This window comes from Bos mutus, chromosome 15 (genome assembly GCF_027580195.1).
Source record: "Bos mutus isolate GX-2022 chromosome 15, NWIPB_WYAK_1.1, whole genome shotgun sequence".
NCBI classification, from domain to species: Eukaryota; Metazoa; Chordata; class Mammalia; order Artiodactyla; family Bovidae; genus Bos; species Bos mutus.
This window is the reverse complement of record NC_091631.1, coordinates 33,193,214-33,217,691: the sequence shown is the minus strand read 5'-3', so window position 1 is coordinate 33,217,691 and position 24,478 is coordinate 33,193,214. Positions and strand designations below refer to the sequence as shown.

Sequence of the window (24,478 nt, the reverse complement as noted above, 5' to 3'; positions counted from 1 at the left end):
TAGTGCTCAAGGTATCAAAAGGCAGCAGGTGTTGGCGAGCCAACGCAGGGCAGTCATCGCCTGGGTCCTATCCAAGCCCGCAGGTGGTGCAAGAAATGAGCTAGACCACTCGCTGTCTGCCTTCTCTAAGGCTCTGCTTTTCCGCAGGTCTGGCTCACCTGCTAACTCCTCCCCTTAGACCTACCCCCCAGTGTTAGCTCCACCCCCTCCACGCCTCCTCTTCCTCTGTAAGCTCCTTTAGGACCTGTGACCCCGCCCCTACCACGTTTGTCACTCTTTCATCCGGATCTCTGTCCTAAGCCCCGCCCTCCGGCCTTTCCCTGCCTCTTTTAGTCACGTCGCTCTTTAGGTCCCGCCTTCTGCCCTCTGGTTTGACCTTTCCTCCTCAGGCTCCGCCTCCACCCCGCGGGCCTCCTCCTCCCCAGAGGTCTTCCCCTGTGACAAGCGGGAGTCCTTCAGAAAGGCGGGGTTTGCAAGTGCGAGGGGGCGGAACCTGGGGGGAAGAGGCGGTATTCCTTGCTCGGAATGCCGTCGGCGACCCCGCCCCTGCGCTCGGCCGTTGCCAGGAAACAAGCATCGACGCTCTGGCTTTGGCCCTGTCCAGCCAATGAGCTGGCACGCCGCTGCCCAGCGGTGCGTCGCTGGGCGGTTACGTGTGGTGCGCGGGGGCGCGAGTTGCGTGTGGCGCGGGGCGGGGCGCGGCTGGTGCGCCTGAGGAGCGATGGCGGCCTGAACTCACCTAGCACCGCGGTGGCGACCGGGCCTGGTCAGGGTCGGGGTTCTGTGAGTGAACACTAAGTAAGGGCCAGAGGGCCCGGAGAGGCGCGAGAGGGGATGAGGGACTGGGGAATGACGGCACCGGGTTTGGTGACTGCCCTCCTTGTGAGGGGACAGGGTGAGGGGCTGGAATGTGGTGAGGGGCCGGGTGTGAGTGTCTAAGGTTGGGGAGCAAGATTAGAGCCTCGGGTGAGTGGGCAAGTAAGGAGCTGGGTTGTATGAAGGGCCGGGATGCTTTCTGAGGGGCCAAGTGAAAGGGACTTGTGAACACGGTTTAGTGAGGAGCTGGGGCTCCTGTGGGCAGGAGTGAGGGACAGCCCTGGCTAGACCAGAGTGAGGAGGGGTTGAGGCCTGTGCTGGGAGGGAGAATAGAGAGGGCTGAGGCGGGAACATGCTGATAGCTGGTGAATCAGGAGGGAGCTGAGGGCAGGGCATGGAGGGAGGAACGAGGATTGTGAGACCTAGATAAAGATGAGAGGTCGGTTCTGAATGGAGTGTCCTGCCCAGTGAGAGCAGTAGTTTTAGGTTGAGTTAGGATAGCTTGGGTGGAAATGTGCACTTCGCTCTTCTGCTTCATAGGCTCTACATATTCTGGAGGATCGAAACATGAAGATGTCATGGACAATAGTAACAATGATAATGAAAATAATTTTTGAGACTTACTCTTTAACAGAGTCATCGTTGGAATTCCTCATTTCCTCAAGTTATTTCTTGGGACTGAAGACTTGGCGATGTTCCCTCTCATAGAGATTTTTTTTGGCTATGACTGCCTGTGTTTGTTTCCTCTTCACCTGATTCTGGGCAACCTTACTCCACTGCTGCTCCTTATCTGTGCTGAGCTGTGGGGCTTTGACGGTTGCCTTCTATATTGGACTAGCTGCTTAAAGTTGCTAATTCTACTTTCATGAAAATAATATGGCTTGTTACATACAACGCTGTATTTAGACTTCCAAACAGGATGACTTACAGTTAAATTAAAACTAATTTATGTACAGTAAAGTACTCATATTTAAAATGTACATGTTTGATGAGTTCTGACATATGTTTACATCTGTGAAACCATCACCATTTTCAAGATACTGAACATTTCTACCACCCTCAAAAGTTTTTCTCTTATCCCTTTGAAATCATTCCTCCCTTCACGACATGTTAATTGGTTCAGTTTATTAGCGTTTTACAGGTCCCATGTTCCCTGCCAACCCACATGCACATAAAAATTTTGAATGTTGTAGAAAGCTGGGTTGGCAGTCAGATAATTGCCACTTCCATACTATTAAAATTCCCTCTCTACTGACAGTCTGCCACAGAGCAGATACCTTCCCAACCTCAGGAAGAGGTTCATCTTCCCAAAACAGACCATTCTCTGAGAATTAGGAGCAGCCCAAGTCCCCATTCCATTCAAGAATCTGAGCCTCAGAAACAACCGTCCTGTGGTGTTTTCATTGCTTCTCTCTGAAGACCTAGCAGATTTTCATGGTAGTGGAACCCTTGGCAATCTTACCTAGACAGAACCCTTAAAACTTACATGTATAATGAAAGAGTTTTAGGGCAGTGATTCCTAAACGTTGGGTTAAAAACAGTGCCAGTCCATGGTTAAGTTTTTATCTATTCAAGGTGGAAGGAGAGAAATAAAAACATATGGAACATGAGTTTTCCATAAAGATAAATTTATTCTTAGATTATCATTCCTATTCTTCTAGTGTTTAAGTGCTCTCTCACTGATGAAGTAGTGGTGACAGTAATTGATGGGTTTTAAAAAACTGATCTATTTGTCAAAATAAAAAGTAATGATCCTATTTTAAAAACTTTAAAATCTATGTCCACTGGATCATGAAATTCAGAAATTTAGAGGGATGGTGTGGCTGCTGTATTATGTTGAGGAAGCATGCTGCACATGCTTCCTCAGAATTACTGTTTGATATGGATTGCATAGTGATCTCAGGTTTTGCTGGAATTATATAGTTACCCTGTGAAGTATGTAAGGGCAGGAATTCTTATTTTATAGATGGAGAATCAAACTGGGGAGCCAGAGATCACAGTGATAAAGTGGCAAAGTCTGGACTCCAGATTTGGTCTCATGAGGGTGACTTGGGGTGGAAAATAGTTTGTAACATAGAGTGAAGGTGATGTGGCATAAAAAGCATGTGATTTATAAGAAGAGTTGTGATGACATGGAGGACATTATACTGGCAAAATAAATTTTTAAAAGATTTGTAGTTGTTCTGTTTCCAAAAGAGGTTAAAGAGACTTTGTGGGTGACATAGGTTTGAAGGTTTTGTTTAATAATGTGGCAAAAACAGGAACAGTTGTCCATAATACCTGGGTCACATTGCGATAATGGTAGGTCAATCAAGTTGTATGTCAGAGGGTTCTTAGGGACTGTGCATTCTTGATCGTCTGGAGAAAGCACTAGGTTGGTAAGCTTACTGTTTGCTATACTGAATCTCTGTTGAATTGTAGTGCTTTAAGTGTAATGGATTTTGCTTTATGATATATAGCTGAATGATAGATCTGAGAAAATGAAACATAGATGAGGATGATGATGTAGTGCTGGGGTCCAGCCCCGTCTGATCCAGGGTATTCGAAGGAGAGACGGCATCGGCGATCATCAGGAAACAATAGATCAATTAAGCGTTAATTAAAGATATAAAGAGTGGTTAAATAAGGATAGCTCAGTGAGGAAATTCAGTGGAGAAAAGCGGCTGAAATAAGGATAGCTCAGTGAGGAAATTCAGTGGAGAAAAGAGGCTGAAATAATTCAGCCACAAGGTGAGAGAAAGAACGACATGGGGAGACCAAGTTTCAGTGAACAAGGCCTGCACTTTATTTTCCGAAGTAGTTTTTATACCTTAAGTTATGCATAGAGGATAATGGGGGAAGGGGTAGAGTCATGCAGTAAGCCAGGCTTTCTTCCTGCAAACTTATCATATGCAAAAGTTTAGGTGATTTGCATCATCTTCTGGCCTGGAGGCCTGTTAACATTTTAAGACCCTTTCTTCAGAAAACTTATTTTTCTCTAAAGGTGATTAGGCAGGCGCCACCCTCCAAAAGCATTAAAGTTGCATTCCTATAGGGCAAAGGTGTGGTGGGCTACAACAAAAAAGAATTAACTCAAGGGTCCAAGGTTACAAACATTAAAGCTACTATTTACACCAGTTATATTAATCAATACACTGCCATGGACACAGCAGGTAAGGGATATGGAGACTTAGCAGCAAACATTGGCCCAACAAGTGAAAAACCCTTCACCAATAAAATTTCTAATCAATCTTTTAACTGCTCAAAGGACTCTGTATTTAGACAGTTTAGAACATCTCATGCCTCTCACAGTTGGGAGGCTCTGAGCAGTCACATGTGGCCGGAAAAACCTATTCAGGCAGGCTAGAGGATTTCCAAAGGAGTTTGTAGGTTGAAACACTGTCACACCCAGGAACTTTATTAACTGGAGCTGTAAGTTAACTCTTTTTTTCAGAGAGAGGTAGTGGGGGACAGCCCCCCGTAAAGTCAGAGGTGTGTGAGAGCACAAAGCAGAAAGTAGGCAGACTCTGGTTTGGGGGATAGATGCTCGAGAATTTCCAGGGGTACTCCTGAGGCTCGATCCCACCTTTGCGTATGCCAAGCCTCCTTCCTCCTGACCTTTGCCACGGGCGGAGTTCCTCACACTGGCTCCTGGCGGTGATAGACTTCCAGTTGAGCTATTCCAGATCCTGAAAGATTATGCTGTGAAAGTGCTGCACTCAATATGCAATATGCAATATGCACTCAATATGCAATATGCCGGCTCCCGCCAATGTAGAGATAGAAACATGTTTGGAGTGCTGTGTGTAACCATTTATTCCACCTCTGCTGTGTGCCAGCACTCTGCTAAGTGCTGGGAGGACAAATTCATTCATTTATGAATTCATTTATTCATTCAGCAGATACTTCAGCATATAGTCTGCCCTTACGATGCTCACATTTTATGAGATAACAAGATGTCAATAAATAAGACCTGGTCCTCTGTATCCTCAGGGAATTTGCAATCTGATTGGGAGAGGTGGACACATGAAAAGATAATTTCAATTTAGAGAGAGAATGTGAAATGTAAAAGTATATCATAATTAGATGATTACTTCTCTGTATCTAGTCTTAGTTTCTCTCTATGTTCCGGTCATTTTACTCAGTGATCTCCTGTATATGTTCACAGGTATCATAGTTAACATGTTCAAAACAGGACTCATTGTCTTTGCTTTGAATGTCTTCTTTTCTACCATATGGTATATAGCAGTCCAGGCAAGGACTTCAGTGTCATCTTCCATCTTTCTGCTCCTTTACCCCCTGTATGTAGTCAATCACTAAAATCTTAATACATTTCCTTTTATAGTCTCTCTGTTTGCTTCATCTTTTCTGTTATAGCTTCACAATTAAGGCTTTAGTTTACTTCCTTCTTGTCTCTTATCTGGACTTTTTCCCCCTGATAGTCTCCTGCCTTCGTATTTTTTTTTTTTTTTTTGTCATTTAATTTTTATTTGTTTTTTTTACTGGAGTATACTTGCTTTACACTGCTGTGTCAGTTTCTCCTATACAGCAAAATGAATCAGCCATACATATATCCCATCTTTTTTGAATTTCCTTTCCATTTAGGTCACCATAGAGCAGTAAGGAGAGTTCCCTGTGCCATAGAGTAGATTCTCATTAGTTATCTATCTTATACATAGTAGTATATATATCAGACTTTCTTTTTCTAATCCGTCCCTGGAATGATCTTTCTAAAAATACAAATTTAATGGAGCTCTTTATGCTTAAAATTTTTGGCTGTTTGTCTTCTGTAGGATGACATCCAAATTCCTTAATATGGCATCATTTGGCCTCGACTCATGACTAGCCTCATCTCCTACCACTCTCCACTCTGTGTTCTAGCTTGAATAAATTGTTCACAGCTCCCTAGCAAACATGTTACTTTTTTAAGCCTTGAAATCTTTGTAATTTCTCCTTTCTCTTCTAGGAATGCCTTTTCTTCTCTGCCCAGTGAACTTTCCTCATCCATTAGGATCTGGTTCAGTTGTACCTCCTCTTTGACTTCTTTGTCACCCTCTCCCACAAAGAGGGTGGAGAAAGCCATGTGCAACATGGGATTTACTTTGGTAAGGGGAGTCAACATGTGATAGAGTTCACGTTGTGAGTTATGAGGGCTCTGCTAGAGTCAGGTGGGGAGATGCCTGCAAGAAGCAGAGGTGGTACTGGGGAGAGGAGGAGTGAGTTGGGACCATACACTGATATCCCATTTGTTTTATAGGTATAGGCTGAGCGATAGACAAGCAGAGAGGATATGTGTAATCTCAGTTCTAGATTGTAGGCTCTTATGAGGTGGGGTTTGTTTGTTTTTTCCTTTTGTATTCCTATGAGGTTTTAATCAGATCTTCCCACTTAAGCATCTAGGGTAACAGCACATTGCTGCCTCTTAGGTCAGTAAGAGGCAGAGCCTAGGAAGAACATTTGTAAGGGGATGAGAAGCCTTAACTTCACTGACCTGTTCTTAGAAGGTTGTTTGGTCTCTCTCTGTCAGCTGTAGGTGTTACAGGTGTATCCCTGCCCCCAGCTCTCTCCCTCTCTTTGCCTCACCCAGGGCAAAGGTTCATAAGTGGGGCTGAGCCACTTCCTGCCTTGTTCCTGCTGTTGGTGGACACTCTTGCTGAGTGTGCCTGTATGTCTGAATTGGGGGCCCTATGGTGAGTACTTGGCTCTGGCCATTTGGGAGGTCTGAAAGATCAGCTCCTTTTTTCCCTGTGACTGAGCTTGTAGGTGAATTTGGGAAGAGAGGTCTCCTTTTCTGTAGACTTTGCTATGGGAGGAACAGGCACAGTCATAGGGTGGTGATTCCATTCTCTTCTTTGTCTTGTTCTGAACTTTTCAGGGTTAACAGGGAGTGAGGGAGTCTTATATAGGTGACAGGAACACTGAACTTGGCTTTCTTTTAGGCTTTTGAAGTAGGTGAAGAGGGTCCAGGTTAAGTGTTAGCTTTTGAGTTCTGAGACACTGATTTAAGTGTGGTTCTTCTCTTTGAGGTCTTTGAAAATAAATGGGGGTGGGGTAGGGAGGGAAAGTCCTGGAGACCAGTTCCCCTTGGGTCTGTGATTAGTGCCTTATGTTAGTCAAGCAGTGGAGCAGAAGTGGTTCCCCAGGTACATCACAAGGTAGAAGCTGTTTGTTAGTCTATGGAATTAGGTTCTGGAAGCTGGAGGCAGTTTAGTTTTGGACACATTAAAACCTTACTTTGCTGAGACTGGTTGCTTGGCCCTTCTTCAGCTCCCCTGGGGATTCAGTTTGAGGTGGTGAGGATGGAAGTGTCAGAGTAGGTTAGATCTCTCCTTTCTGTCAGAGATGAGGATCTCTGAGAGACGGAAGACGAAAGTGGGAAGGAAAATGTCATTTATAGAGCACCTAGACTTCTACATAGATTATCTTATTTAAATCTTAAAACAGTAACAATATATATTTCATCAGGAATTTGTGGATGAGGAAACAGGCTCTGATGTGTGATTTAAGGTCATGCAGTGGGAAAATGGTTGAGATTCAAACCTTTGTTTGAGGGACTCCAGAGTTCATGCTTTATTTACTACTATGGGTTATTCTTGCTGGACCTTAAGGACCTCTATTCGTTTTCAGTCCTCAGATGAGGTATGTCTGAGGAAACATTCTGTAACCAGTAATGCTGTTGTATCAGTGAGGGTCCTTGAAGGTAGCAGATGGCACAAATTAGGTTTGGAAAGAATTCAATGATAAATGGGCTGTCATCTCTTACAGAAAGGAGAGATCTAACCTACTCTGACACTTCCATCCTCACCACCTCACAGTGAATCCCCAGGGGAGCTGAAGAAGGGCCAAGCAACCATTCTCAGCAAAATAAGGTTTTAACGTGTCCAAAACTAAACCGCCTCCAGCTTCCAGAACCTAATTCCAAAGACTAACAAACAACTTGTAAATATATACAAAGGCATGGGCAGAGTTTAAGGAAACTGACAAAGGATGATGCAGTATCCCGGGGCTAAGAATGTGACAAATGACAGGTCTAGGAACAGGGGAGATTTCTTCCCAGTAAGTGCGATTCCCAGTATCGCACTTGCTGGCTTTGCCTTCTCCAGCCCATGACTACTTGGGATCTTAAATACTAGGACAGACGCATAAGTACTTTTTCTAGTGCATCCGTGCTGGTGATCCAAATCAGTGTGGTTGTGTTTGATGGTTTATAGGAAACCATGTGGGGTTATACACAGACTGAGTATCCATTCTGTGGCACTTCCATTTTCTCCCCTCTGCTCTCTCCCTCACCCCGACTCTCTTGGGTGAGTGAGGGAGGGAAGAGTAGTTGGGTAGGGGGTAGTATTAGATATTAGCTTTCCTCTTTTTGTTTTCAGATTTACTGGAAGTGGCACTCATCCTTTATATTTTACTGTTTTCTTCCTTTCTCAGAGAAAGTGGTGTACTTCTTTTTCTCAGACTAGTACTATACTTGTTTTTTTTTTTTTGGTCAGGTATCCCCTTCTGATTTATCCACAACCTGTTACTTTGTTCAGACTTCTTTTCCTCACTTGACAACTGCCCTTGAGGCTCCCCATCTGACCGGCTAAAATCAACTGACTATTTTTAGTTTTCATTATTTTATCTCTCTGTAGACTGTGCACTATGGACAACCTCCAGTTTCCTGAAACTTCCTTTCCTTGATTTCTTGATTATGGTTATTTCTTGGATTTCTCCTTCCATTTCTGGCTACCTTCACTAGTCTTTTTTAAAGACTCCTCCTTTGCTTTTTTAAATCCTGGTTTTCCCCAAGATGTCACCTTTGGCTCCTTTTGTGATTACTGATCTCTTCGGATGATTCCATCCCCTTACTTAGCTTCATCTACTACATATAAGCTGGTGACTCCTGGATTTATAGCTCTAGTCGTGATTTTACTCTTGAGCTTGAGTATAATTTCTACTTGCTTTCTGGACATCGTGGATATCTTATCGGTGTCTAAAAACTTAACATGTCCAAAACTAGTGTTCCTAGTGTTAGTGTTCCTAGTCTGTTAGTGGAATTACCTTTTATTGAGACTCTTATACTTCATATTAGGGTCTTCTGTCATCCTCCATTCATTTGGTAGATCTTATTCTACTTCATGGTTAAGTTAAATCTGGAGGCTGATTATCTGCATTTGCATCTCATTCTTGCCACTTACCAACTGGGTACCTTTGGCTATTTAACCTTTCTAGGCTTTGATTTCCTTGTGTGTGAAATGGAGATAATAATACATCTATGGTTTTTATTAGGCTTAAATGAGCAATAACATGCAGTGCTTAGAATGGAGACTGGCACATATAAGTGCTCAATATGTGCTAGCTATTATAATTTTTAAATTCAGCATCTTGTTCCACAAATGTTTTTGAATGGCAGTTACTATGTTGGCATTGGAATTTCAAAGAAGAATGAATGATATGGTCTCTTTTGTCAAGGAGCTTGCTATTAGTGACAGATATTATAGGTGTAAACACTTTCATTATCACAGGGGACATGCTGTGGGACATAGAGGTGAATCTCAGATTTACCTTTTCTAATTCTGCTCTTACGACTTTAGTTCATACATTCCTTTTTTAAAATGGACTATTGAAACAGATTCTTATAAATTGTCTACTGCCATTAGTCTCTCTCTACCTTGTACTGCTAGCTGACATATTTTTAAAGGCAAATTTGATCTTACCATTTTCTTGTTTAAAAAGCTCCTTTATTCCAGGGTGTTCATAAATAAAACTCCTCAGCATGATATTCAGTGATATTTATAACCTTCACCCATGTTTACCTTTTAACTTAACATTGTCCTCTCTTCTCTAAATGGTCTGTGTTTAAGCCACACCAAACTTGCAACTGTTCTTTAAATTTACTATGTTCTTTCACAGTGCTGTATTTTTGTATATAATGTTTTTAATATGAAGAAGACTTTTTGCTCTGCTCTCCTTGTGACCAGTATCTCATTGTTAACGTTTTACATCAGGTATCACCTCTTTTCTGGAATCCTCTTACAGTTTCCAGGCAGATTTAGTTTCTTTCCTTAGTGCACTCATGACATTTTTGTAAATACCTCTTTATAATATTTATTGAAGTTTTTGTTTATGCTCCCCCAACTGTTTTTATCCATCTTTGTATTTCCAGTGCTTCCTTAGCACAGTGCCCCAGTACTGGTATGATGTACACTGAATTAATCAATGAGTGGGCCCTGCCTGCTCTTTAGGACTGGCTCTTCCCATTATGTCTTTTTGGGGAAAAAAAAAAAAAAAAAGACTTATCTTTTGTTCTCAAGAAAGTTTCCTTAAGCAAGCAGAGTTACTGCCTTTTAGTTGTGAGCAGATAGTGGTGAGAGACTGTGTATCTGGGTAGAAGGAGGTGGTGGTTAATGTAACTGGAGGGCAAAGTGTGGGTCTGTTGGCAGGTCTCTGGGTTCCTTTAGGCCTTGTTGAGTATAAAAAGGAAGGATGATTGAACCATGCCTTTCCTCTGAAGTTGTTGTTTTTTTGCCTCTGAAGTTTTTATACTCAGGAGGTATTGTTGAGAGCCATTACTGCTGAGAGGGTGGTAGATGTGATGAAGAAGGAACTGTGAGCCATGGCTGAGGCCAACAGATGTTTACCATGATGGTATGGTCACTCACCTAGAGCCAGACATCCTGGAGTGTGAAGTCAAGTAGACCTTAGGAAGCATTACTGCAAATAAAGCTAGTGGAAGTGATGGAATTCCAGCTGAGCTATTTAAAATCCTAAAAGATGATGCTGTTAAAGTGTTGCAGTCAGTATGCCAGCAGATTTGAAAAACTTGGCAGTGGCCACAGGACTGGAAAAGGTCAGTTTTCATTCCAATCCCAAAGAGAGGCAATGTCAAATTCAAACTACCATATACTGTACACATTTCACATGCTAGCAAAGTAATGCTCAAAATCCTTCAAGCTAGACTTCAACAGTACATGAACTGCAAATTTCAGATGTTTAAGCTGGATTTAGATAAGGCAGAGAAACCAAAGATCAAATTGTGAACATCCGTTGGATCTTAGAAAAAGCAAGGGAATTCCAGAAAAATGTCTACTTCTGCTTCATTGACTATGCTGAAGCCTTTTACAGTATGGATCACAACAAACTGAAAAATTCTTCAAGAGATGAGAATACCAGACCACCTTACCTGCCTCCCGAGACACTTGTATGCAGGTCAAGAGGCAACAGTTAGAACCGGACATGGAACAATGGCCTTGTTCAAAAATGGGAAAGGAGTCTGTCAAGACTGTATATTGTTACCCTGCTTATTTAACTTATATATGCAGAGTATATCATACAAAATGCTGGGCTGGATGAATCACAAGCTGGAATCAAGACTGCTGGGAGGAATATCAACAACCTTAGATATGCAGATGATTCTACTCTAATGGCAGAAAGTGAGGAGGAACTAAAGAGCTTTTTGATAAGGGTGAAAGAGGAGAGTGAAAAAGCTGGCTTAAAACTCAACATTGAAGAAACTAAGATTAAGGCATCCAGTCCCATCACTTCATGGCAAAATAGATGGTGAGAAAGTGGAGGCAGTAGCAGATTTTATATTCTTGGACTCCAAAATCACTGCAGACAGTGACTGCAGTCATAAAATTAAAAGATGCTTGCTCCTTGGAAGAAAAACTGTGACCAACCTAGACAGCATATTAAGAAACAGAGACATTACTTTGCCAACAAAGGTCTTTCTTGTCAAAGCTATGGTTTTTCCAGTAGTCTTGTATGGATGTGGTGGCAGAGGATGAGATAGTTGGATGGCGTCACCAACTCAGTGGACTTGAGTTTGAGTAAACTTTGGGAAATAGTGAAAAACAGGGAAGCGTGGCATGCTGCAGTCCATGGGGTCACAAAAAATCAGACACGACTTAGTGACTGAACAACAGCTCTTTCTCTAATGTGGGTGTTCTGTCACGTCCGCAGGAGTGAATGTTGAATGCATCTGACAGGAGTGGGTATATGTGTATTTATGGGAGTGTATCCTTGTATTTTTTTCTAGAATTAAAATTCTTTTGCTTTTTTGATTGGTTCTGAATTTTTACCTCTTAAGATTATTCAGCAAGTTAAAGATCTGTTTGTGTATTTCCTGTTGGGTGGGCTTCTAGGGAGGGACCTGTAATAGAAAAAGGTTTCTTCCTCAGAAGTCCCAGAGGACTAGAGTCAGATCTAGACTGGATTTCCTGATAGTTCATTGTTTGTTCATTCATTCATTCATTCATTCACTTGAGCATCTATACATTCAGCAGATAATTTATTGATCTCTAGGTACTGGTGATGCAACAGAGAAACCTTGTCCTCAGTGAGCTTACATTGTAGTAGGGAAGATAGATAAATGAATAGACAAATATTTTCAGAAAATAAAAAAGTGTGCAGAAGAAAGGATTAGAAAGCTAGAGAGTGAAGGTGGGAAAATGCAGTTTCGATAGAATTGTTAAGTAGAGGAAATGGCATTCAGAAAGAGTGATGTGAACAATGTGAAGATCAGGAAAAGTGCATTCCAGACAGAGGAAAGAGCTAGTGTTCAAGAAAGGCTCCTATGAGTGAAGTATGAGTGAAAAGGGGCATGTAGGAAGTTATACAGATTAGATTAAATAGTGCCCTAGAGGCCAAGGTAAAGGACTTGGATTATTACCAGTGTGATAGGGAATCATTGGAGGGTTTTCAGCAGAGGAGAGATGTAGTATAATTTATGTTTTAAAACTCTAGTTGCTGTGTGGGGAATAGATTCTCAGAGGGCTAAGACTGGAGGCATGAAGACCAGATTGGAAGCTATTGCAATAGTGAGGCATGTTTGGAGGGTATAGATTATAGGCTGATGGACTGGATATTGGAGGTAATAACAAGAAGAAAGAAGGATGATGCCCAGGTATTTGACCTGATCAAGTAGGTGAATATTGCTATCATTTATTAAGGTGGAGAAGGCTGGGGAAGTAACACAGGTTTGGTGTTGGAATGAGTTCTGTTGTACACGTGTTGACTTTAAAGTGCTGATTGTGTGTGTCGTTTTCAGTGGAGTGGTGGTTCTGAGTTCTTCCTGTTGGGTGGTAGAAAGAAGCAAACTTCTGTTAACCTCTCTATTCTTTCTCTTTGAATTAGATTTGTAGGCCTGGATTGGGCAGTGACCTCTGGGCTCACTGTTCCAGCCTGGTGTATCTTCTGGCTCCATGGACAGTTGTTGGCTCCTACAGACCGGATGAAGCAGACTAGAGACACAGGTGGAGAAAACCTCCAGCTGGCAAGTTCTCAGAGTGTGACTCTCTGGCCGCTGGCCGTGCCCAGCCTGCCTTATGGAGAGGATGAACTGGCTGAGCAGACTGGCCTCCCGGGGCCCTGGGCACCGTGTACCACAAGGGGCCAGTCTGCAGACCCCTGTCATGGCTGACCCTGAGACTTGCCTCATGGTTTTCAAGAATCACTGGTCCCAGGTAGGAGACTGTATACCAAAGGGCCCAGTCTACTACCTGCCTGAGTCCCTCTAAATTTCTGTGTTCTCTCACCTTATCATCTAGTCACCTTATTTTAGATTCCTTCTCTTATCTGTCCTGATTCCCCAGGTGGTGCGAATCCTGGAACGGCAAGGGCCTCGGGCAGCTCCTGGGGGTGCTGATGATCTCAGTGCCGTGCGCAACCACACTTACCAGATGCTGACACTCCTGGCAGAGGATCGCGCAGTGCCCTTGGTCCCCACAGCTCCTGGGCCCCTGCTTGAGTTTGCTCTGCGTGAGGATCTGCTAACCCGTGTGTTGACATGGCAGCTTCAATGGGATGAGCTTGGGGATGGGGTTGAGGAACGGCGGGCTGAGCAACTGAAACTCTTTGAGATGCTAGTGAGCGAAGCTCGCCAGCCCCTGTTGCGGCATGGTCCAGTTCGTGAGGCTCTACTGATCTTGCTGGATGCCTGTGGCCGCCCTGTGCCCAGTAGCCCAGCACTGGATGAAGGCCTGGTGCTACTTCTCAGCCAGCTGTGCGTGTGTCTGGCCCGGGAGCCTTCATTGCTCGAGTTCTTCCTGCAGCCACCTCCTGAACCTGGAGCTGCTCCCCGTCTTCTCCTCTTTTCTCGCCTTGTCCCTTTTGTCCATCGAGAGGGCACCCTGGGCCAGCAGGCCCGCGACGCCCTACTCCTGCTCATGGCTCTATCAGCTGGAAGTCCCACTGTGGGCCGCTACATCGCAGATCACTCTTACTTCTGCCCGGTCAGCACCTCCTGGGATGGGTGTAGGGTATGGTGTAGGCACCTTCCTATTTAGGAGGTGTGGAGGGGCTATGCACCGGGGCCCTCTCCTTTAGCAAGTAGCCCCCTGGGTTTGAATGTAACACCTGGAATTGGGGTGGGGATGAAACTTGGGCTTATGTGGATAAGGCAGGTATGAAGGCTTTTCATGGGCCAGTGTTCCCAGGTGATGTCTTGGCACCTTGGGTAACTAAATATCTGCTCTGGTAATAGCTTTTATCCCTGTTCCATAAAACTCTGGGTTAATAGTTCCCTGTTTTCATTTTTTATATTGTCTGTGCCTTTGGTAACCTGTCCTTGGGGATGGCCCCCAGGTGCTGGCCACAGGGCTGAGTGCCCTGTACTCGTCACTGCCCCGAAAGATTGAAGTTCCAGGGGATGATTGGCACTGCCTGCGACGGGAAGATTGGCTTGGAGTGCCAGCCCTTGCGCTTTTCATGAGTTCTCTAGAGTTCTGCAATGCAGTCATTCAGGTGGGACTGGGGTTCCCAGGAGCTCTGGCCCTTGCTCATCTGGGGAAATGGGGTGGGAGAAGGTGCAATCTCTGGAGTTCTGATTTTCTTTCAGCTTGAGGGGAGGGTGCATATATATATATATTCTAACATTTTGCTCCCTTTCTGACAGTAGCACCCTTCAAAATTCTCCATCCTCTTTTTTGTACCCATACAGGTGGCTCATCCTCTGGTGCAAAAGCAGCTGGTTGATTATATCCATAATGGGTTCCTGGTGCCAGTCATGGGCCCTGCCCTGCACAAGGTGAGAGTCATGGTGGCAAGGCAGATTAGGGGATTAGGCTGAGGAGTGGTTACCTCAGTGCCAGGACCAGTGTGGGTGGCAGTGGGCAGGGTACTCCTCCCTTTTTCCCTGTCTGTTCCTGGTACCTCCTTAGAACTTAAGGAAAATGGCTTTGTGTATATGTGGGGAAGCCCTAAATTTCCGAACTTTACCTTCCCTTCGTTCAGACCTCTGTGGAGGAGATGATCGCCAGTACCGCCTATCTGGAACTTTTCCTACGGAGTATTTCAGAGCCCGCCTTGCTCCGTACCTTCCTGAGATTCCTGCTGTTACACCGGCATGACACCCACACCATCCTTGACACCCTTGTTGCCCGTATTGGCAGCAACTCCCGGGTATGGCCCCTACCTCTGTCCTGGCTTACCTGGGTGAGCCATCTCCTCTCTCCAGCCTTTGTTCTGGGAGGGTGTTTCTGCCCTTCTTTGGCCTTTGTCTCCAGTAATCACTTCAAAGTTAGGTGGCATTTTCTTTCTAGTATTAAACTTTTAACTATTTTGGGAACATTTTCAATGTGCTTCCCTGCTTTTGTAATATCTGGATATACACAGGACAGTTATATTTTATGAATGACTTTGGCCACTCATGGCTATAGGTTTTGCCATTGTGCAGCACTTGTAATATGGCATTGACCTGAGAGTCTCTTCAGCTGTGTAGTGCTCTGTGGTTTGTTGTGGGTGACTCGAGATCACCTCTTCAGGCTCTGAGCCTGCTTTATAACTAGTGTGTTTACCTGTACTTCCTTTTGAATTTTCTGTATTTGAACTGCTGTAACTTGGGGCACCCATCTGCCTACCTACCTAGTAACATTCCTTCCTCCTGAAGGTTTTGATCGAATGTTCAGTGTGTTCACTATATTGGTCTCTGGTACTGAGGATATAATGGTAAGCAGTTTTTGCTGACTTCATGGAGCTTCCTTCACAGAGTAGGTAGAGAAGCAAACACATAACTGAAATAATTGAAAGTTGAGGTCATTTTTATAAAAAACAGGCTGCTTAGAAAACAGAGAGTGAAAGTGGTAGTCATTCAGTTGTATCCAAGTCTTTGTGACCTCATGGACTGTAGCCTGCCAGGCCCTCTCTCCCTGGAATTCTCTAGGCAAGAATACTGGAGTGAGTTGCCATTCCCTTTTCCAGGGGATCTTCCTGACCCAGGGATCCAACCCAGGATTAAAATTTGAAAATGTGTTGGCAGGTGGATTCTTTACCATCTAAGCCAGTAGGGTAATCAAAAAACCTCTCAGAGGAGATGACATTGAACTGAGACCTAAAGGTCATGAGGGAGCTAGCCTACTAAAGAGCAAGCAGAAGAACAGTCTAGGCAGAGGGAGCAGTGCTTGCAAAGGACACAGTTGGGGAGAGGAAATGAAATGTATTTGAGAAGATAAAAGACCAGTGTGATTGGAGGTGTAGTGAGCATGGGGAAGAAAGGAGGGAGAGGTGGGTAAGATTCAGATCATGCATGGCTTTGTAGACCATGGTAAGAAGGTTAGATTTTAACCAATAGAAATATATATAAAATAGGAGTAAGTTGTCTAAGTAATAAAGACCTACTGTCCTTCTGGGGGAAATAAAGCATTTGTTTAGCCATGCACTTTATGGCATTTATTTTGGCTCTATCACCACTTTTATTTCCTTCTTTTATTACAAATAATTGAAGTTCTCTGGGTCTTTGTGTTTGAAGTAGAAGTTCTTGGATCACTAAGGGTTCTGAAAAGTTGTTCCAGTTACCTGAGATACCTGGTAGCAGGGTTTGAGGTAGGTAGGATTTCTGGATAGCTATGTTTTGTATACTTGACATTCTCCTGAATAGCTAAGTTTAAGGTATGTGTGAGATTTTTAGACTGACTCTGATTTGACCAGAGTTTCTGAACCAAGTGTACACCCTAAAATTGGAAAATGACAATAACTACAACAACAGATTCTAAGCTCTGCCTTAGGTCTCTTGAGTTATATTCTTTGGAAGTAGGCCCAAGGCATGTGAACTTTTATAATACCCCAAAATGTAAGTATGATACATGCCTTAGCTTAAGAATTATTGGTATAAACCAATAGGAAATAGTTGACAAAGCTTTAATTTTACAAAGATATTGAAAAAGTTTTATTTCTAATTATGCTGAAGTTCGACCATTGTCTTAAATCTGTTTGGCTTCATAGAATGTCCTGTTCATGTTTTGAGAATGTTGATTTCCTTCCTAGGGTTGATTTTTTTTTTTTTTCCCCCTGTGCTGGGCTCTGTCCATCTTGTTTTTGTCTTAATCTTACCCTAATTTCTTTGATTCTCCCTCAGTGTCTTTAGTCTTTAGCACATATTTCTGTTAGTATTGCATTTGGTCCTCTGGTTTCAGGAGCCTTTCGTGGTCTTTGGGTATTTATTCTTGGCTCTCTGTTCTTGGAGGAACCAAATCTGTTCTGATTTCAGGATTCCCATGTTAAACATGCAGGTGCTTTCCCTTTCCTGTGTTTGGCCCTTTTAAGCTTGATTCCTATTGGCCTGATTTTGTAACCACTATAGCCTGACTTTCATGGCTTAAGGTGAATAATGCTGCTAGCTAGTCTGAGGACCTGAGTATCTGTATTAGTTTCCTATTGCTATCATAACAAATTATCACAAACATAGTGGCTTAAAACAACACAAATTTATTACCTTACCATTCTGTAGGTCATGTATCTGATACTGACCTTACCCTACTAAAATCAAAATGTCAACTGGGCAGTGTCTTTTCTGGAGGCCCCAGGAGAAAATCCATTTCCTTGATCATTTTAGTCCTTGGTCATATTTACTTAATTGTAGTTAAAGGACTGAGATTACTATTTTCTTGCTGGCTGTCAGCTGGGAACCATTCCCAGCTTCTAGAGACCAGCTAAATCCTTGACTTATGACTCCTTCCACCCTCAAAACCATCAGTGGTGGATGGAGTCCCTCTCACGGTTCAAATCTCTTCCTTTTTGACCCAACTAGAAAATATTCTTTGCTTTTAAAGACTCATGTGATTTAATTGGGCCCCTCTGGATAATCCAGGCTACTCTCCTCAACTTAAATTCCTTAATAACCTTAATCATGCCTGCAAAGTCCCTTCTGACATGTAAGGTAAAAAGGTACAAGATCTGGAGATTAGGATCTGTACATCTTTGAGGGCCGTTTTTCTACCTACCATACAATCTTTAATGAGTCTGAGTGTTTTCATTAAAACTCATGTTTTAATGAGACTGAGTGCTAGTTAAAATGGTCATTTAGGGTAAATATCCATGCTGACTAAAATGTGAATTGCTATCTTATCTCTTTCCCACCATGACTGGCTTTTAACTTCCCCTCAGTCATTTGGTAAATGATGAACACCTAGACTGTGGAGGTAGTGCCCTAGACTAAGACCCAGTGTTTGTCTTCGAGGAGCTCAAGTATACTTGTCATAAGGGAAGTACGGAGACAGCACTTGGGGATTCAGCGGAGGAAGGGAGAACTTACATGTGTCTGCTGTCTTTGCCTGGCTGGAGGTGAACCACCCTTATTGCTTTCCTAAAACAAAAGATTTCCCTTGTTCTGGACCCACCTATTTTTTCCTTTTCCTGTCAGCTGCCCTTGAACTTTTCTTTATTCTACCTTCTCCGAGAGACACTGGTGTTGGAGAGGTGACTCACACTCCATGTTCACAGCCCCCACCCACTTCCCAGTTGGGATTCTTCCAGGTTCCCTCTGGTTTCTTGCTGGTAGGCATTCAGTTACTATGCTGCTATAGTCTGCTGACTGGCATTCACTTAGTTATCATGTTGTGTTGTCTCCTGTTAGACATTCACTCAGTTCCAGTATTTCCTGGGGTCTCTTCATGGGTATTCCTTCCATTTAAGTGTTGCTAGAATCTCTATTGCCAGGTATATATAGCCAGAGTTTGATGACAAGTATGTGGTCTATAGAAATGCATTAAATCTGGCACACAGTTGTTCCTATCTGTAAATAATGATGTCTTGACCACAAAGATAGTGTAATTATTTGTTTAATATTTGAATGATTGTTACATGCCAAGCCCTGTGCCATTGTTGTTTTAGGAGTGGTTGCTCGGGCCTCAGGTTGTGGGGGGCGGTTCCCATTTGTTAAATATCCTGAAGGGCTGAGAGCTCTTACAGTGACTCATCTCCGCCCCATCCCCCCCCACCCCCCCAGCTCTGCATGGTGTCTTTGAGTCTCTTCAGGACCCTTCTGAACCTCAGCTGTGAGGATGTCCTGCTGCAGCTGGTTCTCAGGTAGCTGTTGGGGCAGGGCTGAGGGATGGCTGATCCTGAACCTTCAGGGCTGTCGGTGCCTTGTGCACTGCTGGGGTGATGGGTTGCATGGGGTTGCTTGTGCATGTCCTCTTGAAACCTGGCTTAGCCATGTAGTTCCACTGATATTCTCCCAAACCCTGTCCTTCCTTCCTGATCTATCCTTTCTTTTGTGCTCTCTTTCCCAGGTATCTTGTCCCGTGTAACCATGTGATGCTGAGCCAGAAGCCGGCTGTGCGTGACGTGGACCTGTATGGACGAGCTGCAGACAAGTTTCTCTCCCTAATCCCACGCTGTTGTCGGCACCATGCCTCCAGCCCACCTCGTCCAGAGCATGCCTCGTGGGCACGAGGTGGGCCTAGCAGAGAGGCAGGGAGAAGGGAGGACACAACGGGTATGGCCTGGGTCCTGGGTAGCCTAGCAAGAAGGCGGGGCCAGGGTGGAAGGAGGGAGGTGGCCGTGAGTGGCATTCCATCTTTAGGGAAGTTGGTGAGAGGTGTTGGAGGGTGGATCATTAACTCTACCAGAGAAATTTAGCTTCTGAGCAGAGCCGTTCCTTTTCTTCACTCTGGTCATGCTCTTCTGTTTCTGTTGTTTTCATGGTGATGGTGGTGAGGGTGGTGTTGAATGAGGAAAAGCTTAATTTGAGTGGTGGAGAGTCAGCTGTCCGAATCAGTCACATTTCTGCTGCTCTGTTGGCTTCTCTTGTAGTTACCCATGTTGTGTCATCCCTCCTCCTGCACCTCTGTCTCTTTGATCCCTCTTATGTTTTTTCCCCTTGGCAGGCCCTGGAAGCCCAAGTGTTGACTCCTCTTCTGTGGTGACTGTACACCGGCCCTCCACACCATCTCGTCTAGCCCTCTTCCTGCGACAGCAGAGCCTGGGTGGCTCCGAGTCCCCAGCCCCAGCCCCTCGCTCACCAGGGCTTGCTACGTCCCCAGCCTCCAGCCCTGGCCGCCGGCCCAGCCCTGTGGAGGAGCCTGGTGAGCTGGAAGACAATTACCTGGAGTATCTGCGTGAGGCGCGCCGTGGTGTGGACCGCTGTGTCCAAGCCTGCCGTACCTGGTCTGCCCCCTATGATGGCGAGCGGCCCCCTCCTGAGCCTAGTCCAGTTGGCTCCCGGACTAAGAAACGCAGCCTACTGCCTGAGGAGGGCAGGGACAATGCGGGGGGAGGGGAGGAGGACGAGCTGGGGAGTGGGGGGCTGGCTGGGGGTGCACGGGAAAGCCTTGGCCACCTGCCCCCTCCCCAGCTCAATGGGCTGCCAGGACCATGGCCTGAGGGGGCCAAGAAGGTTCGTCGGGTGCCAAAGGAGGGAGCTGGGGAACCACTAGAGGACACTTCTGAGGGCATGGCAGGACTAGAGGGCTTTGGGCAGGAGCTTCGGGAGCTGGAGGTGGCATTGAGCAATGGGGGTGCTGGCTCTGAGCCCCCTCTAGAGCCTTCACTACCTCTTGAGGAGGAGGAGGCCTACGAGAGCTTCACCTGTTCCCCTGAGCCCCCTGGCCCCTTCCTCAGCAGCCCTTTGCGGACTCTCAACCAGCTGCCAAGCCAGCCCTTCACTGGTAAGCTACTTAGCCTAGGTCTTCTCCTTTGTGTACTCTTTGCATGTTCTCGACCTGTTTGTGCTAGTTTCTGAGACTTCTTGGCCATGTCATTCCTGTGTACTTGCCTAGCTCCTCATCCATTTTGCTTGGGTCCCCTCCAGATACATATCATGTCATACTGTGTCTCTGTGTCTGTCTGTACGTCTTCCATGCTTGTGCTGGTTTGAGTATTGACTTTTGTCTGAGCCTTATATGTCTGTCCTATGTGCATGTTCCAACTCTTCCTCAGTCTGGCCGTTTCCTGGAATGCGTGATCAGGATATTTTGTGTTTGGTGTTTCCTGGTAAATCACAGTAATACATCTGAACCATGTGGAAGACATGGCCTGTCCTGTTTGTGAGGCACCTGTAAATCATGCCATTCCATGCTGTTCCCACCAGTGTATCTGTCTGGGTGTTGGGTCTCCTGTCAGCTCTTCTGTGGCCCACAGTCAGCTCTCTGATGTAGTTTCCTTCTTCAGCCCTGGCCTCCTTTCTCCCAGCCTCTTTAGAGAAGGGCTCAGTTTCAAGTTTCTCCTGTTTCCTATCCTTGTACCTTGCCTTGACTGCTCGGTAAGCCTTTCTAAGGGTTTATGGGTAGTGGTAAGAATTGCAGCAGATAGAGTGAAATACCTCTGGGTAAATTAGATCAGTGACATACCACAATCAGGGAAAATGACAGCGCTGGCCTTGACTCCTCCAGTTAAGTTCTTTTGGTTTCTTCCAAAGACCTTGGGGTTAGACCTGGCCTGAGTGGCTGGGCTAACTGCATTTTGTTTTTGTTTGACCCTGCTTTACCCAGCCCAGCTCGCACCTGGCTCTTGTCCCTCCTCTACATACCATCCTGGGGGTTGTTGGGGAGACACTTCTGGGAAGCTGTGTAGTGATTTGGACTAGACATTCCTTGAGTTAGTGTCCCATCTATGTCTTTGTTGCATGTAAATCACTTACTGTGATGCTGGTATATTGTGAGAACTCAGCATGTGGTAGTTCAGGATTATTATCTTGGGCGGATGGCAGATAGTAGTTGACCAAGGCGCCACATGTCTTCCTCACATGTTTGTAGTGAGGTTATTATGCATTGATCAGTACAATCAGTACACGTTCTAACTGGGCCTGGGATATACTGCCACACTGCTTGCACATCATCAGGGCTTTTGCTCTGGAGTAATAACAACTCTTGCAGACTATAGAGAATAGGTGTATTCATTTACTTAGCCTCTGCTTTGCTCTTTCCTTTTCTATGCCACTAGAAGGTGGTGTGCAGGTTTTACCACTTTATTGAAGTGTTAACTGAAGCTCTCTGTCTTTTTTCTTCTTCATAAACTCATCTGAGCTTTTTGTCTTGCAAAAAAGTCCCCTGGAGATGATAAGGGATATCTTAGGACCTTGCTAAACCAAGAGTTGATTTAGAGCTAAGGCTAGTCATGTGTGTGTGGAGTGAAGACTGTTCTATGATCTTTTTCAGGATTCAGTGTCTCTTGCCCTTCATTGTTCTCCTGGCTTAATTCCTAGGGCAGTTCATAGGCACAGTCCCTTTCTCCCACAAATCCCTGACCAGATAGACTGTGATGGTTCTACTGTACTAGTGTTGGTGACCTGGCTCAGTTGAGGCCAATTCTTCTAGAAGGTCATTCTAATCCCTTCTGCTAGTCTCTTTTCCACCAAAGAGTCTGTCCTGGATCAGTTTTCTCTGGCCCTGAACTAAGCTCTTTTTTTCCCTACAGATTCTGTCTTACCATTTTCGTTCCCAGTTCTTGAACAGACCTGATTATTCCTTTGGTTCTCCAAAGATTTCTCCCCTTTTAAGTTGATCAATATAGTCACCTTCTTTGCCTTCATTTTGCTTTCTTGTGGCTTTATTTTTGACTCAGGTCTAGTGTTATTCTCTGTCTTGTGTGTGACTTTGTTTCTTCTTTTGGTTCTAATCACTTAGTCACTTGTTCTTTCTTCAGTTGTTCTCTTGGGTTAAGCTTTTTAAAAAATTGAGAAATATCATATAGCTTATAGTTATTATTGAATACTTAAAATTTGCTAGATTTTGACCTAAATGCTGTGTATCAGTCTCTCTTTGATCCTCTTAATAACCTTGTGATGTGGGTGTTTTTCTTATTTTAACAAGTAGGAAACTGTGCTTGGAGAGTTTTGATTCATCTAGTAATTTTACTAGTAAATGGTAGAGCTCAAATTTAATCAAGTCTGTCTAATTCCAGAGCCTGTGGTCTGGCTCTTCATCTAGAATGTGTATAAAGCTGGCATCTGGCCTTCTTGTGGGTCCATGTGGTGTCTGCCATTTTATCTTGTCCAGAATAGGTGTTCACAGGATATTTAAACATTCCCAGAGACTGAAATACAAATAATTTTCACCTAGTGGGGGATCTCGTTTTGGGGAGGAATGTGTGTGACGTGCACTGTGTTCAGGCCTTGTATCCTTGTGCCCACCTCCCCAGGCCCCTTCATGGCTGTGCTCTTTGCCAAACTCGAGAATATGCTGCAGAACTCCGTCTATGTCAACTTCCTGCTGACGGGGCTGGTGGCCCAGCTGGCCTGTCACCCCAGCCCCTGCTCCGCTCTTTCCTGCTCAACACCAACATGGTCTTCCAGCCCAGTGTCAAGTCCCTGCTGCAGGTGTGCGATGCATGCGTGCATGGGTGCGTCCAGGCTCCACAGTGGGCCAGGCCCACAGCTGGAGTAGCCCTGGGGGTGCTGGGAACAGGCCTGGTGGGGCTAGAAAGCACTGTGTCAGTCTGAAGCCACCCAGAAATGTCATGAAGTTGTGCTTCATAGGTGCTGGGCTCTGTGAAGAATAAGATTGAGAGCTTTGCAGCCTCCCAGGAGGACTTCCCAGCACTGCTATCCAAAGCCAAGAAGTACCTCATTGCCCGTGGCAAGTTGGACTGGACCGAGGGCCCTGCAGCAGGACCTGCCCCCCGCCGATCTGATTCCCTAGGTGAGGTCTACCCTGCCACCGCCTCCCCATCTTCCCTAGGCAACTAACTAGCTCAGGTTAATTGAATTCTTATTAAGGTTGAAGCCTTGTGGTGAGAACTGGAGAGTTGCAGAGAGTGGACTCTTGATTTTATCTTCAAGTTTCTGGTCAGAGGAAAAATAGTTGTGTCCACTGAGAGCCAAATCAACAGTACCAGCAAAAACTACTCTAGAAGCTGGGGACAGGCAAGGGGACAGAATAGTTTCTAGATTGAGATTTTTTTTTTTTTAGGTTGCAATATTGTTAAAGTTTGGTAAAGGATATGACATTTGACATGGGTCTTGAGAGATGGGTAGGACTTGGGTGGCAAAGGAATGGGATGACTATTATTTGTTCAGGAGATAGCATGAACTGTTTAGCTGGAGCAGGGAATTTGGAAGGTGGTGGAACAGTTGGTAGTAAGGCTGGGAAGATATCATCACAGCAGAAGGTTCTCAGAGTAGAAGTTGGGATGGGTGGAAGTTGTAAACTTTTAGGCAGTGAGATACCAATTGGAGGTCCTATATGTGGGAGTGGAGAGATAAGTATGTAAGTTCATGTGTTAGGTGCATTGGAGTTAGGAGAAGATGGAGTCAGAAGAGCAATCAGGAAGCGTCTGCCATAATGCAGATGTGACGTGTGAGGCTTGAATTAGAACAGTAGAAATAGGAAGAATTTGATAAGGTGGAAGTGGGAAAGAAGTATTGGCAGAGTTTGGCGAGTAGTTGTGAGATATGAGGAAGAAGGAAGAGTTATATATGAAGAGTTATATATGATTTTAAATTTAGATCTTTTATCAGCAAGTATCTGAGTGCTTGAGCTTCCCAGGT

The 24,478-nt window shown here is 44.7% G+C and overlaps 1 protein-coding gene across 1 annotated transcript in view; it reads left to right on the top strand.

Moving 5' to 3' along the window:
* The first annotated feature begins 683 nt into the window (after positions 1-683).
* Positions 684-24,478, top strand: part of FHIP1B (FHF complex subunit HOOK interacting protein 1B) — a 33,900-nt gene continuing 10,105 nt past the window's right edge. The window contains 12 exon segments of the mRNA XM_070383836.1: positions 684-798; positions 12,913-13,241; positions 13,371-14,009; positions 14,362-14,520; positions 14,717-14,803; positions 15,010-15,177; positions 18,998-19,077; positions 19,284-19,447; positions 19,881-20,660; positions 23,131-23,235; positions 23,238-23,308; positions 23,468-23,630. Of these exon segments, the coding sequence (XP_070239937.1) occupies positions 13,104-13,241; positions 13,371-14,009; positions 14,362-14,520; positions 14,717-14,803; positions 15,010-15,177; positions 18,998-19,077; positions 19,284-19,447; positions 19,881-20,660; positions 23,131-23,235; positions 23,238-23,308; positions 23,468-23,630 (2,554 nt within the window). The 5' untranslated portion in view covers positions 684-798; positions 12,913-13,103.